Here is a 14,550-nt window from a genome sequence, read left to right as displayed (position 1 = left end):
CTGGAGCCTGTGTGACCACTGTGAGGCCTGGCGGGGGGGGGGGGGGGGGGGGAGGGATACACAAAACACAGCAAATCAAAAGCATTCAAGTTCTTTTTTCTCCACACATTGAATTATGTTTCTATATGATATGTTATAAAATCAGTCAACTCTTGCTTCTGCTTGAAAAGCCTCCTCAGACTCCTTTGTAATGTCTCTGTGAAAGCCCTGTGATCATGAACATGTCCATTCCAGTCATTACCCAGCAGTAGCTCAACCAGATGGTACTGTTATATCCATTGGTATATCCATTACTTTAAAGGAAACCTGAAACGAGAGGTACAGTATATGGAGGCTGCCATATTTATTTCCTTTTCAACAATACCAGTTGCCTGGCAGTTCTGTTGATCGTTATGGCATCAGTAGTGCCTGAATCACACATCTGAAACAAGCATGCAGCTAATCCAGTCAGACTTCAGTCAGTGCATCTGTTCTGCATGCTTGTTCAGGGGCTGTGGCGAAAAAAGTATTAGAGGCAGAGGATAAGCAGGATAGCCAGGCAACTGGTACTGTTTAAAAGGAAATATATATGGCAGCCTCCCTATCCCTCTCACTTCAGGTTACATTTGAAATGTAAGCACACTATGAAGCTGTCCTTAGTTTATGTATAGTCAGTGTCTAGAACTAAACTAATTTCATGTTATCCTCAAGTTAATGTGAATCATTTGAAGCTTCATTTGCCTTGTTGATTTCTGACTTGTGGGTAGAGCATATGTAAGTATTGAGCACCCCATTACAGCGAGTTCATGAGGACCCTGTGGCCGTATGGCAGAAGATGGGGGTTCTTTTTCTGCCTGCTTTTAGACCAGGGCTGCCCAATAGATCGATTGCGATCTACCGGTAGATCGCGACCGCCTTCTCGGTAGATCGCGACCTCTTGGCCGCGTCTCATTAAATTTTGCGGCCAGCAGCATGTTTAGCTGCCGGCTAATAAGAATGCAGGGGAGAAGACGCGGCGAGCAGAGAGGGAGGAGAGAGGCGGCGCGGCCGCTACGTCATGGCTGGGGGCAGCGCCGGGCAGCCTGCAACGTGCGTGCTTGTAACATGCCCGGCGCCGCCCCCAGCCATGACGTAGCGGCTGTGCCGCCTCTCTACTCCCACTCTCCTCGCCGGGTCTTGCCGTCTTCTCCCCGACATTCTTATTGGCCAGCGGCCTGCCTGCCGGAGGTTCCAGAAGTCCAGAGGACCCTGGCTAACCTACGCTGCAGGTACATATACCTGGCTAAGCTACACTGAGGGCCCCTATACCTGGCTAAGCTACACTGGGGGCCCCTATACCTGGCTAAGCTACACTGGGGGCCCCTATACCTGGCTAACCTACACTGGGGGCCCATATGCCAGGCTAACCTACACTGGGGGCCCATATGCCAGGCTAACCTACACTGGGGGCCCCTATACCTGGCTAACCTACACTGGGGGCCCCTATACCTGGCTAACCTACACTGGGGGCCCATATGCCAGGCTAACCTACACTGGGGGCCCATATGCCAGGCTAACCTACACTGGGGGCCCATATGCCAGGCTAACCTACACTGGGGGCCCATATGCCAGGCTAACCTACACTGGGGGCCCATATGCCAGGCTAACCTACACTGGGGGCCCATATGCCTGGCTAACCTACACTGGGGGCCCATATGCCTGGCTAACCTACACTGGGGGCCCATATGCCAGGCTAACCTACACTGGGGGCCCCTATACCTGGCTAACCTACACTGGGGGCCCCTATACCTGGCTAACCTACACTGGGGGCCCATATGCCAGGCTAACCTACACTGGGGGCCTATATGCCAGGCTAACCTACACTGGGGGCCCATATGCCAGGCTAACCTACACTGGGGGCCCATATGCCAGGCTAACCTACACTGGGGGCCCATATGCCAGGCTAACCTACACTGGGGGCCCATATGCCTGGCTAACCTACACTGGGGGCCCATATGCCTGGCTAACCTACACTGGGGGCCCATATGCCTACACTGGGGGCCCATATGCCTGGCTAACCTACACTGGGGGCCCATATGCCTGGCTAACCTACACTGGGAGCCCATATGCCTGGCTAACCTACACTGGGGGCCCATATGCCTGGCTAACCTACACTGAGGGCCCATATGCCTGGCTAACCTACACTGAGGGCCCATATACCTGGCTAACCTACACTGAGGGCCCATATACCTGGCTAACCTACACTGAGGGCCCATATACCTGGCTAACCTACACTGAGGGCCCATATACCTGGCTAACCTACACTGGGGGCCCATACACCTGGCTAACCTACACTGGGGGCCCATATACCTGGCTAACCTACACTGGGGGCCCATATACCTGGCTAACCTACACTGGGGGCCCATATACCTGGCTAACCTACACTGGGGGCCCATATACCTGGCTAACCTACACTGAGGGCCCATATACCTGGCTAACCTACACTGAGGGCCCATATACCTGGCTAACCTACACTGAGGGCCCATATACCTGGCTAACCTACACTGAGGGCCCATATACCTGGCTAACCTATACTGAGGGCCCATATACCTGGCTAACCTATACTGAGGGCATGTAACCTATGCTGCAGGCACATACACCTGGCTAACCTACGTCGGGGGGGGGGGGGGGGGGGGCGTGCTTAGCATTTGGGACGTTGGTAGATCTCCTGGCCTCTGCAAATTTTAAAGTAGCTCGCGAGCCGAAAAAGTGTGGGCACCCCTGTTTTAGACAATGTTTTACTAAGTTTGGAAAGCTGATGGGGTGAATTCAATCCTTTTGATATAAGACAAAAAATAGTAATATATAAATTAGTGATCGTGTGTTACAAGTAGATTATATTAGGATTGCTTTATGACACAGGCTTTTGTGTTGTTCCATATCTGTCAGCTTTATGCCGCGAGCTGATATTATGCCCTTTCTGGTGAATTTTCTATCGGTTCATATAGAGCAGTGTTCCTTATGAAGACTAGCAAGTACCCTGTGTTCTAGGTAAAATTATCTCATGTGCACCTTGCTTACATGTACATGGTACTCAGGGGCGCCTCTAGCCATTTTGTCCCTCCAGGCGAGAAAACCTGTGCCCCCCCCCCACCCCCCATGAAAATAATCGTAATGTGGCAGTGTTTCACCAAAAAATAATTGTGGTGCGGCAGCGTTTCACCAGAAAAAAGCATGTATTACGGAAGCGTTTCATCAGGAAATAACCATAATGCGGTAGCATTTCACCAGAAAATAACCGTAATGTGACAGCGTTTCACCAGAAATTACACTTATTGTGGCAGTGTTTCACTAGAAAATACACAATGCTGGTAACATTTCACCAGAAAATACACAATGCGGACAGCATTTCACCAGAAAATACACAATACAGCAGCGTTTCACCAGAAAATACACAATGCGGGTGACAGAAGAAGGCAAAGGGGAGGCAGAGGGGGACAGACAGAGCCACAGGGAGACAGAAGACATAAAGGGGCACAGAAGGAGGTACAGAGGAAGGCGCAGGGGACAGAGGTGGCACATGGGGACTGAAGAGGCACAGGGAGACAGAATGAGGCCCAAAGGGGAGGCACATGAGGACAGAAGGAGGCAGAGTGGGACTGAAGGAGGAATAGGGGGCAGAGGTAGCACAGGGGGACAAAGAAAGGCACAAGGGGACATAAGGAGGCAGAGGTGGCACAGGGGGACTGAAGGAGGCACAAAAGGGACAGAAAGAGGCACAAAGGGGGGGGGGATGTACAAGGCACAGAGGGACACAGTGGCAGCTGACTGCAACTTATGCTAAGCAGATGCATTAGAAGCAAGTAATCGAACACCCGTGGGGGCGTGGCTTAATCTAGCAACATGGCGCCCCTGGAACAATGGCACTCCAGGCAATGGCCTGTACTGCCTGTGCCTAGAGGCTCCCCTGATGGTACTTTCTTTTTGTAGGAAATCCTAAGGCCCCTTTCACACTGGGACATTTTCATTTTTACCTCAGGGTGACACTAGGGCAATGAAAGTCTATGGGCCTTTCACATAGTATGCAAGTGGCGTATCTGAAGCTAGACTGTGTGTTGACGTGCAACATGCTCGGCAATGTGTGTCGGACAGTAAGTCATGTAAGTCTATGGAGATGTAGCTTTTTAAAATGGTTTTCACGTTGGCGATGCGGCGCGCATGCGTGGAAGTGTATTTTTTTGATACACTTCTGTGCAATTTCTCATTTCTGCCACAGGAAGTGAGCGCTAGAGAGCCTCACTTCCTGTTTGGCTTTCAGCCAGAAGGGGGATTAATACAAAAAAGTCCCCGAAGGCTATGTTTTGCGGGGCAATGCGATCATGCGATCACCTCGCACCACCACCACCGGTTTACAGTGTGAAACCTTATTGTGTGTAAATGATTTCCAAGCATTCCCAAGGTTTTCATAGACTATATGAAATTATAGTGTTCTTCACCTCCTCTGAAATGTACACTGAGCCTGGCAGCAGCCCTCCTTCAGAAGAGGCAGGTAGGACTGAGTTCAGTTTTCCCCCTAGTTATTATAAATGACAATATTAATGAACTGTGAAATTCAAGGTCCAACCACTTAAGTCAGTTAATGTTTCTGCAGGCACATTGCCGCGGTGATGCCAGGAATCGGGACCTGAGAGAGCTGGTGTGGCTGACAAGTCTCTGGGAAGCTGCTGTGGAAATAGAGAACTGACAGTGACAAGTTAGAATCCAGCTGACATTTGTCATGTCATTTTGTTTCCACTTCAGTGGGTCCAGCATCCTCTCTATCCCCACCAGTCACAGAGCAGAGCTGAGACAGGCAGGGGAAACCTGCAAGTGTTACATTTCAGAAATCCTGCTAAAATAGTGATAATAATGAAACAATTGCCTTTCTGTTGCAGAATGCCCTCTGTTACATGTAATATTATAACAGGTCTAGAAGTGATGTAGTATAAAGCAGTTGGTCTCACTCGTGCCTTTTTTATGTTTATTTAGGGATGTGATAAGAAGGCCATGGTATGGGATATGAGGACTGGGCAGTGCATTCAGTCATTTGAAACTCACGAGTCTGATATCAACAGTGTAAGGTCAGTATAACATTTATGCCATGATACATATAGCTTGTGGAAGCACAGATTACTTGCACACAAATCATCTGTTCTTAGTGTTATAATGCATGTGGGAGCACAAAGTACCATATGCCTTGTTACCTGCAGCTACAAGCAGATATGCTGACAACAAGGAGATGCTCTGTAAGTCTAAAATGCCTGAATATTCGGAGTGTTTTACTTTAATGGGTCTTTTTACAAGTGAAATACAACCGTAGAATAAAATAAGTTGAAGGACAACTGAGGCAGGGGAAAAAGTTGACTTTTATTTACCTGGCGCTTCTTCCCCAACCCCCTCCCAACTGAATAGTGGACCTCTCCCAGCTCGTTCCTGAATTATTATGTAATTGATGATGGGATGGGGAGGAGCAATAAAACAGAAAATCTCATAGTGCCTAGTTCCCCAACCCTGTCCTCAAGGCCCACCAACAGTATATGTTTTGCAAGAAACCACAAACGTGCACAGGTGAGGTAATTAGTGCCTCAGCAGAGCTGATGAACTACCTCTGTGGATTTCCACAAAACATGCACTGTTGGTGGGCCTTGAGGATGGGGTTGGGGAATACTGTATAATAGTGTGTTCCTAGCATAAGCAGGAAATAGAGCTACAATTGCCGGCCAGCCTGGTACCACAGACAAATGTATTGCAAAATATACAGCCATGCAATTAACAAAATGATTAATGCAAATTTACTATGCATAAAAAATAGCAGACTACACTTGTGCTTTAATACAAATACCAAGGTGTTGACTCCATGGGATATTTACCTCACAGTATATAAACTGTACATATAAACTTGTTCAGAATGTCTTGCCTTTTTTAATGTACATTTTGAAAATCTTAATAAGAGAATGTTTCATCAGTAACTGGTAATAGGGATCCTTTATAAAGAATATTGTTATTTGGCTATTGGTGCATGTTATAAAGTGATAAATCAATGATTATTACAGGTACACCTGATTAGCAGATATATAATGACATCTGCAATGCATGGTCAGAGTGCAATATGTTGCATCATGGGAGATAGAGTGATGCTTGCCTTCTCTCTTCACAGGTATTACCCCAGTGGAGATGCCTTTGCCTCAGGCTCAGACGATGCCACGGTAATTTGCCGACACTTATGTGCTGCAGATGATGAATGGGAGCGCACGTGATGTGCAGCCCTGACTTGTGCTTTTCTTTTCTCCCATTACTCATATATTTGCTTATTTTTCTGGCAATCACCACCAGTTCTTAACCTCAGACAAATGTTTGTGTAAGATTATATGCACAGCGACTATAAAATCTGCTCATGTTTGTATATTTGCTGAGACCTTCCAGCTCTTTATAAATCATTGCTTTCTCCCCTCCTCCACAGAGTATGCCAATATCTGACACAACACAAATGATGCTTACAGTTGCACTTCACACAGGGGCCTGCAGCAACAGAAGCAGGCCACATTCTTGTGGAAAGAACACAGTTTATACTGAACTGTTTGTTAATGTTTTGCAAGCTGTTCAAAGCTTCCATAACTTCTATAACTGTGCATGTGCCGTTTTGCAGCAAACAATGTGCTGCAAGGCCTAGCATGTAAACTCTGACAGCTGTTTGTCTTATTACAAATCCTTTCAGCAGTATAGGGCATTGGTTCTCAGTACTTGCTCAAGGGGAACTGCTATCAGCAATGTGGGAAGCAATTACAGCCACGTTCAGATTTTTATTGCTGTCCTGTCTTATTACCTGTGAGAATTATATTAAACCACCCTTTTTTATAACAAAAAGAGTGGGATTCAATACAGAAAATTGGCTAAAATACAATAAACTGCACAAGAAGAGGCTTAGATAGAAGTTTGACCACAATTTACATCAGTGCTCTCAGTCAACATATAGCACTATAGGTGTGAGTATTTAACCCTTTAGCAGCCAATTTATTTAGAGGCTTTCAAGTGCTCAAGGCCAATTTATTTTAGCACATTTTTTTTCTTTTTTTTTAGATTTCCTAGCTTCTAATTAGTACTGCTGTAATGTGTATTTATGGACATGTTTTATGTTTTCTGCTTGGAGAGAGAGATCAAAGTAAGCCAAGAATTTACAGCACAACCATTTGGTTGGCTGAAGACAAAAGCAGTGCATTATCTTAAAGAGAACCCGAGGTGGGTTTGAAGAATATTATCTGCATACAGAGGCTGGATCTGCCTATACAGCCCAGCCTCTGTTGCTACCCCAAACCCCCCTAAGGTCCCCCTGCACTCTGCAATCCCTCATAAATCACAGCCACGCTGCTGACAAACAGCTTGTCAGAGCTGGCTGTGTTTATCTCTATAGTGTCAGTCTGCTGCTCTCCCCGCCTCCTGCAGAACTCCGGTCCCCGCCTGCATCCCTTCCCTCCCTGCTGATAGGAGGGAAGGGACGGGGGCAGGGACCGGAGCTATGCAGGAGGCGGGGGAGCAGCTGAGACTGACACTACAGATGTAAACAAAGCCTCACAGCATGGCTGTGATTTATGAGGGATTGCAGAGTGCAGGGGGACCTTAGTGGGGTTTGGGATAGCAACAGAGGCTGGGCTGTATAGGCAGATCCAGCCTCTGTATGCAGATAACATTCTTTAAACACACCTCGGGTTCTCTTTAAAGTGAGATAACTCGTTTGTGGCTGTTAACAGGTTCAAGTAAAGAACTTAGAATTGGGCAAATCTCTGAGAGTGGCAGAGGCAGCAACAAGTAAAACAATTTTGTAGCATGCGCAAGAGTTAGGGCTTGGAAACACAATACAATATTATTGTTTGGAGTTCTGCAGATCAATTGTAGAGTTTGAGGAAAAACGTGTGGATTTTTAGAGGCCCCATTCAGTTACAGTTTATGCATGGACTCTATCAACACTGCTGTGTATTAATTCAGCATAAAAAAGTAGGAAAACAGTGTTTTTGTACAATAAAGGGAGATATCTGGCACAATTCTTAGTGCCTCGTTTTTCTCCTCAGCAGCCTCCAGCTGCTGCTCCTGACATACCCTCCACATCCCAACCAATGTGAAGACATAAGTGGCTGTTAGTTAGCAGGGAGGAATGGCTTCAGCCTACAGAGCAATGACTAATGCGGAGTGATTTAGATTGGGCAGACTGCTCTCAATTACTGAGTATCCACAATCTGGTTCAGCTTTTTATTTGTTGTTTTTTTGTACAGACCTTAATAGGAATAATCCATTCAGCTATTTATTGTTTTATTGACATAAAGACATTTGCTAAGTGGTACCTGGTAAATATTTGCTGCAGTAATGGGGAATGTGATGAGGTTAAGAAGCCATTACATAGCACTGCAATAGGCAGACACTTTGCTGCCACAGTAACCATAAATAGAGTGAGTATTGTCCCATCGACCCCATCCCTCCAACAATAGGTGTGGCCAGCCTAAACTTCTCCCCCGTTCTACTCCTCCAAATTAAGTTACCACATTCCCATTGGACTCGATGGGGCTCAGGGTGGGATGAGTGGTCGGGACTCAAGGCGGGATGAGTGGTCGGGCTCAGGGCAGGATGAGTGGAGTGGCTGTTATGTGAATGGAGAGCACGTAAGAGTGTTACCTGCTTCAGTGCTGCATTGGATCCACTCCCCTCCTCCTCCTTACCAATTGGTAAGGCTGGTGAGTGTTCAGCATCAGGTGACTTGCAGGAATGTCCACCAGCTGTAAGGAAGTACCAGCACAGTGGGCAGCCATTGACTGCTGAGAGGAGGAGAGTGGACCTGATGCAGCACTGGAGCAGCTAATATTCAGTCTTACTGCTCTACTCTGTTTATGGGCAGAACAGACTACCAGCGGAGCACTGAAGGGGGGAGACAAATACCTCCCTGGCTCCTAGGTCCCTTACTGCTGTGAGGGTTACTCTACTGGGCAACACTGCTGCAGTTACCACACAGTCTTTATTCATTCATTTATAAGACTGCAAGGATTAACCCACTCTTGATTTGTTCAGTGTCAGTTTAAAGGCCCTCTAAAGCCTGGCAGCAAAATTACTGGGTCGGAGGGAGTTCTCTGCACTGATGTAAAAACACACTACCAGTCTGCTGTTTATGGGAGATTGGTTAGCGAGAGAGGTGACTTTTTCATGATACATCAACCAGTCAGATTTTTTTATTTCAAGATTCCGTTCCAAAATTAACTACAAGCTGACTAATCCACTTTTTATCCAGTTTTATGAAGTTTAATTTAATATGCAATCAAGTACAGCCATTTATACACATTCCCTGGTGAGCCGTGGAGTGGGGTGATTAGATCTTATAAAAATAGGAACAGTCAGAGGGAAAGCTGCCACTACGATATCTTAACAGCATGTCCTTATGTGCACTTATTTATTCCAGTTTAACATAAATCCTGGCTGTGTACTCGCTTGTGTAGGTTTATGTCTTGGGCCAGGACAGGAAGGTGTGATTTCACTAAGCAGCTGCTAGGAGCACTGCAGATCATATCACACATCACAAGTGACAGTCTTCTGGGCAGCCATGTGTAGAAATGAAGACTCTCTTCTGTTGCTGGAATAGAAAGGCTTGTAGAAAAGACATTTTACTGCAATTGAAAGTAAATTAACAAAAAGGAAGAATTAAATGGGCAGGGTATCCGTACAGTAATGCAGCTGCCGTGTACAGTAATGCAACTGCCGTTTGACCTTCCCAGAAGGAAAAACAGTTTACAGCTTTAGCTGAGTCACATGATCTACTAAGCAGCCATTGGAAGCATGGGATGAAAAAGAGGCGGGGCCTTCCACTCAGAAAACAGAATCTGATTGGTTAGTCATTGTCCAAAATAATAACTTTCTAATCTACAAATAATTTGTTATTGCGTGCTGCTAATCAGATAAGAATCAAGTCATACAGAAAGTGTACTCTGCTGTGGTGCAGACCATTGTTTATTTTGTTGAAAGAAGTGGCAGGACTACTCTAAAACATAACATAATGGCTGTTACATATCTATTCCCCAAAGTACATAAAAAAAAAAAAAAAAAAACTAAATGACCCTTTGCCCAGGATGTCAACATAAGTGATGTTATCTACTGACTACCAAAAAAGCTAAGAGGTAGGCAGGAAATAGTGCTTTCGTTGGCAGTGGTGGGGCAATGGTAGTCATGACTTCAATGATGGAGGCATAGTTGTCATACGTGTTATGGCCCATACACACGGGCTACAACTGTCGCCGCAACCACGTGACACGTGCGTGTTGCTGCGACAGGTCGCCCGTGTGTATGAGGCGCGCACCCCGAACCATCACTCGTCGCTGCTGTAGCCAGGCAATCGCCGGCAACAGCTGTCGTCGCAACTTCGCCGCAACATCGACGCAACTGTTGCTAGTCCGCCGTATGTATGCGGACTAGCGACAGCAACTCCATACACAATGTATGGAGCTTCCGGCGGGTGGGAGGAACCTTCGGCAACAGCTTCCGCCGAATTTGTGTCTCTCTGTGCGCCGTGTGTACGGCTGTTGCACAGACGGACCTGGCAACGAGCTGTCGCCGCTTTTTTTTTTTTTTTTTTTTTTTTTTTTATGGCTCGAGCCACCGCTGTGGCTCATGTGTATGAGCCTTTACTCAGGTAAAACGGGTCACACATATTGTGCAATGCACTGTCAGGATTACCGGTATAATTGCTGTGCGCTCGCTGCAAATGGCAACCTTACTGTGGATTAATGAATACATTCCATTGTACTGACACTATGACCCAAAGTATATGCTCTATCCCTCATTTGTGCTACCACCACATTGTATGCTATTCCCCACACTGCTCCTTTGACTTGCCGACACTTTATTATACTCCACCTACAGGTCCTGCCAATCTTTCTATGTGGTTTGCTCCACCTCACTCACGTGGCATAATACTCTGCCCCTCACTTGTCCTACCTACTTGTGTGTTCTCTACCTAAGCACTGGTTCCACCCAACCCTAATGTTTACTTTTCCTCTGCTGCTTCTTTCCCCAATGTATGCTACTAAGTCAATTCCTTACAATGCTGGTTCAATTCAACCTCACTATCTGCTCCATCCTTACTCACCGTATCTCATTCACCTGCCCCATCCACTACTATTGGACAACTTTTGCCATGCTTAACCAGCAACAGTTTTCTAGTAAATGATAAAACCTGCATGGCATAATGCATCTATTAACACTTTGTTGCAGTGAAAAGACAATTTTTATTGCTTCTTAGAGTGGTACAATTTTGAGAACTTTTAACAGCTGTGGTTTTCCATATAAGATGTGGTGTTGACTGGAATGGATGTTAATGTAAAATAGTCAGAAAGCTAACTAAATGATCGCTAAAGGCTAAAACACACACAATGCAATTTTCACTCAGATCGATTGATCGATAATTTCCAACATATCTGATTTGCTTCTAATCGAGACCGGAATAGAATTTGAGATCAGTACTGCAGAAAATCAAACTCTTTCTCGATTGGAAGCAGATGAGACATGCTGGAAATCAGTCAATCGGATATAAAAATTGTTTGGTGTTAATAAATCTTTTTCATTTTGTTCTGCTTGCAGTGCCGTCTCTATGATCTTCGGGCAGATAGAGAAGTAGCCATCTATTCTAAGGAAAGCATTATCTTTGGAGCATCGAGTGTTGATTTCTCCCTAAGTGGTAAGAGTTTCCTTCTAATATTCCAGTATATCATACAGTATATCATGCACCTCTAATAGGGAGTTACTTGTAACATCCTATTTCACTTAAGAAAAATGGAAAAACCGGCCAAAAAGATTTTCCAGTTATGGATGTGTGCAGACAGTGTAACACAGTGGCCTCAATTCACTAAGTTTTATCAAACACTTTATCAAACGTTTGATAATTTACCTCATGGGTAAAGTCTAATTTTGAATTCACTAAGGTGTTATAGATTTATTGAATGTTTTATCGATAAAGGCCTCAATTCACTAAGCTTTATCAAACACTTTATCAAACGTTTGATAATTTACCTCATGGGTAAAACCTAATTTTGAATTCACTAGTGTTATAGATTTATTGAACGTTTTATCGATAAAACATTTGATAAATCTATAACCCCTTAGTGAATTCAAAGTTAGATTTTACCCATGAGGTAAATTATCAAACGTTTGGTAAAGTGTTTGGCCTCAATTCACTAAGCTTTATCAAACACTTTACCAAACGTTTGATAATTTACCTCATGGGTAAAATCTAACTTTGAATTCACTAAGGGGTTGTAGATTTATCAAATGTTTTATTGATAAAATGTGCAATAAATCTATAACACTAGTGAATTCAAAATTAGGTTTTACCCATGAGGTAAATTATCAAACGTTTGATAAAGTGTTTGATAAAGCTTAGTGAATTGAGGCCTTTATCGATAAAACATTCAATAAATCTATAACACCTTAGTGAATTCAAAATTAGATTTTACCCATGAGGTAAATTATCAAACGTTTGATAAAGTGTTTGATAACGCTTAGTGAATTGAGGCCAATGTCCCTTTTTGTATCATCTGGCAGCTCCATTCACAGGATCTCCCTGGAAATAGAAATTCAGTGAAATGCTGCAGTTACCACCAGGTATAAGATAGCAATGGATGACTTGGCCTGCCTTTATATACAGGTTTTTCCAGTGTTTTTGACTAAAGAGCACCTCTGGTGGACACAAGCTTCTATCAGGTGGTCCCACATAATGGGATCACGTCCTATAAAGCCACTTGACTTGATGGGTCTCAGGGTGGGACGAGTGGAGCTGCCGTTATGTGAATGGAGTGCTTGTATGTTACCAGCGCACACTACGCTACACTACGCTGCACTACGTGCATAGCGTGCGCACAACTCGCGTTCCTCATATTAAGCTTTAGCATAGTATAGATCTCCAGCATGATTTTTTCCCCCCATTGAGCTTATTCAAAGTATTTTTAAACATTGTAGTTCTAGTATTATGTAATAGCATATAGATATGAATGCATAAAAAAGCAATGGGCCATATGCAATTCACCTTTTCACCTGAGTTTTCTTCTAGAAGATACTTTTTTTTATTTTGGATTTTAAATAACTTTCTAGCACTTTTAAACTGAAACAGTACCAAAAATTAGATGAAAAAGTACTGCCAAAATTATTCAGGGTATCTTCTTGCTTGCTGGTGCTTAACCACTTCGGGACCAGCACCCTCTGCCCCCTTAAGGACCAGAGGGTGCTGGTCTAGTAAACCGCCGCTTCCCGATGAATCGCCGCGAAAATCCGCCGCTCTGTCCCCACCGCAGGCTGCTCTCTCTGCCGTCGGTATGACGGCAGAGCGCTGTGCGTCGGTCAGGAGCCGCTTTCATTGGCTCCTGACCCTGTCACTCCATGTAAGCCAATGGGAACAGCTTACATGAATGACAGGGCTAGGAGCCAATGAAGGTGGCTCCTGCCTGGCTCACAGTGCTCTGCCGTCATAGAGGCGGCAGGGCAGCACATTGCGGCGGAGATCGAGCGGCAACAGCGGCGGGGATGGGCGGAGGCGCGCGGTGAATGGGACGTAGAGTTTACGTCCAGTCAGAACCGCAGCGCCCCCTGCCCGCCGTAGATTTATACTGCGGCGGTCCGCAGGTAGTTAAAAAGGCATTTTATTAACAAGTTTAAAAATATCACCTAGGAGAAAACTCAGGAGAAAAAGTGAATTGCATATGGGCCAATGTGTATAGAAAGTAGTTAACCCAGGCAGTAAACAGATATAGAAACTGGAACAATTGATCCTGACATTGTATTGCTGCATGCAGCGTCATGGGTTTTACTTGAAAGAACTGATCCTGCTATGTGTTTTGTTGGAAAATGACAGCAACAATTAACCTGCTTTTGTGAAGCGAGTCAGCTGTTCTGCAGCAGGAATTTCTCGCCTGGCTTTTCTGCTGCCCAGTAATCTATCTTTAGCGCCTGCATGCAATCAGCACTTCAGTTCCAGTTATGAAAGCATCTGTCAACAGCTTCAGCAGTACAAGGAAGCTGCAGCTGCCAGGAAAATGATGTATATGTGGAACTCTAGCTGATCTTACACACAAGCTTTCAGGAAATGTGGCGCCCTCCAAGCAGTGCAGCCATTGGACCAGCGTGCAGTTACCGCCATGGTCACACTATGCACTGCTATCGGACAAGTGATAGAAACCTTATATTGCTGTAAAGAGATCATAGAAGAACATTTATGTTTGCTATAAACTTGCATCTTGCACTATACAGTCTCACATATCATAATTTTTTAGTGGCGTGATAAGTGTCTTTATGGGAGGTTCAGTTCAATTCCCAGTGGGTGTGCAATCTTCAGATGGAAGCAATGAGAGAATACTCTGCAGGGCTATGTTGTCTTGTGATGGTTGGTTTGCTGAACTCTGCAAAGCTGAACGAATGGAAGATAGATGAAGTTTCTTAGTAATCTTAGTAATCTTTATATGCATATGTAGTTTATATAAGTAACTGGTTACCTGCATTGCACATTATTACTGAATAGTTTGCCTGGATGTCTACTGT

At 45.0% G+C, this 14,550-nt stretch overlaps 1 protein-coding gene across 1 annotated transcript in view; it reads left to right on the top strand.

Annotated features, from left to right (window-relative positions):
• The window catches only part of GNB5 (G protein subunit beta 5), an 81,188-nt gene that overhangs the window by 52,343 nt on the left and 14,295 nt on the right, over positions 1–14,550 (top strand). Inside the window, exons 9-11 of the mRNA XM_068275457.1 lie at positions 4,987–5,078; positions 6,155–6,203; positions 11,605–11,701. Of these exons, the coding sequence (XP_068131558.1) occupies positions 4,987–5,078; positions 6,155–6,203; positions 11,605–11,701 (238 nt within the window). The remainder of the gene's footprint in view (positions 1–4,986; positions 5,079–6,154; positions 6,204–11,604; positions 11,702–14,550) is intronic.

This window comes from Hyperolius riggenbachi, chromosome 3 (genome assembly GCF_040937935.1).
Source record: "Hyperolius riggenbachi isolate aHypRig1 chromosome 3, aHypRig1.pri, whole genome shotgun sequence".
In the NCBI taxonomy this organism is placed as follows: Eukaryota; Metazoa; Chordata; class Amphibia; order Anura; family Hyperoliidae; genus Hyperolius; species Hyperolius riggenbachi.
Note: the sequence above shows the minus strand (reverse complement) of the source record. Positions and strands in the feature narration are given on the sequence as shown.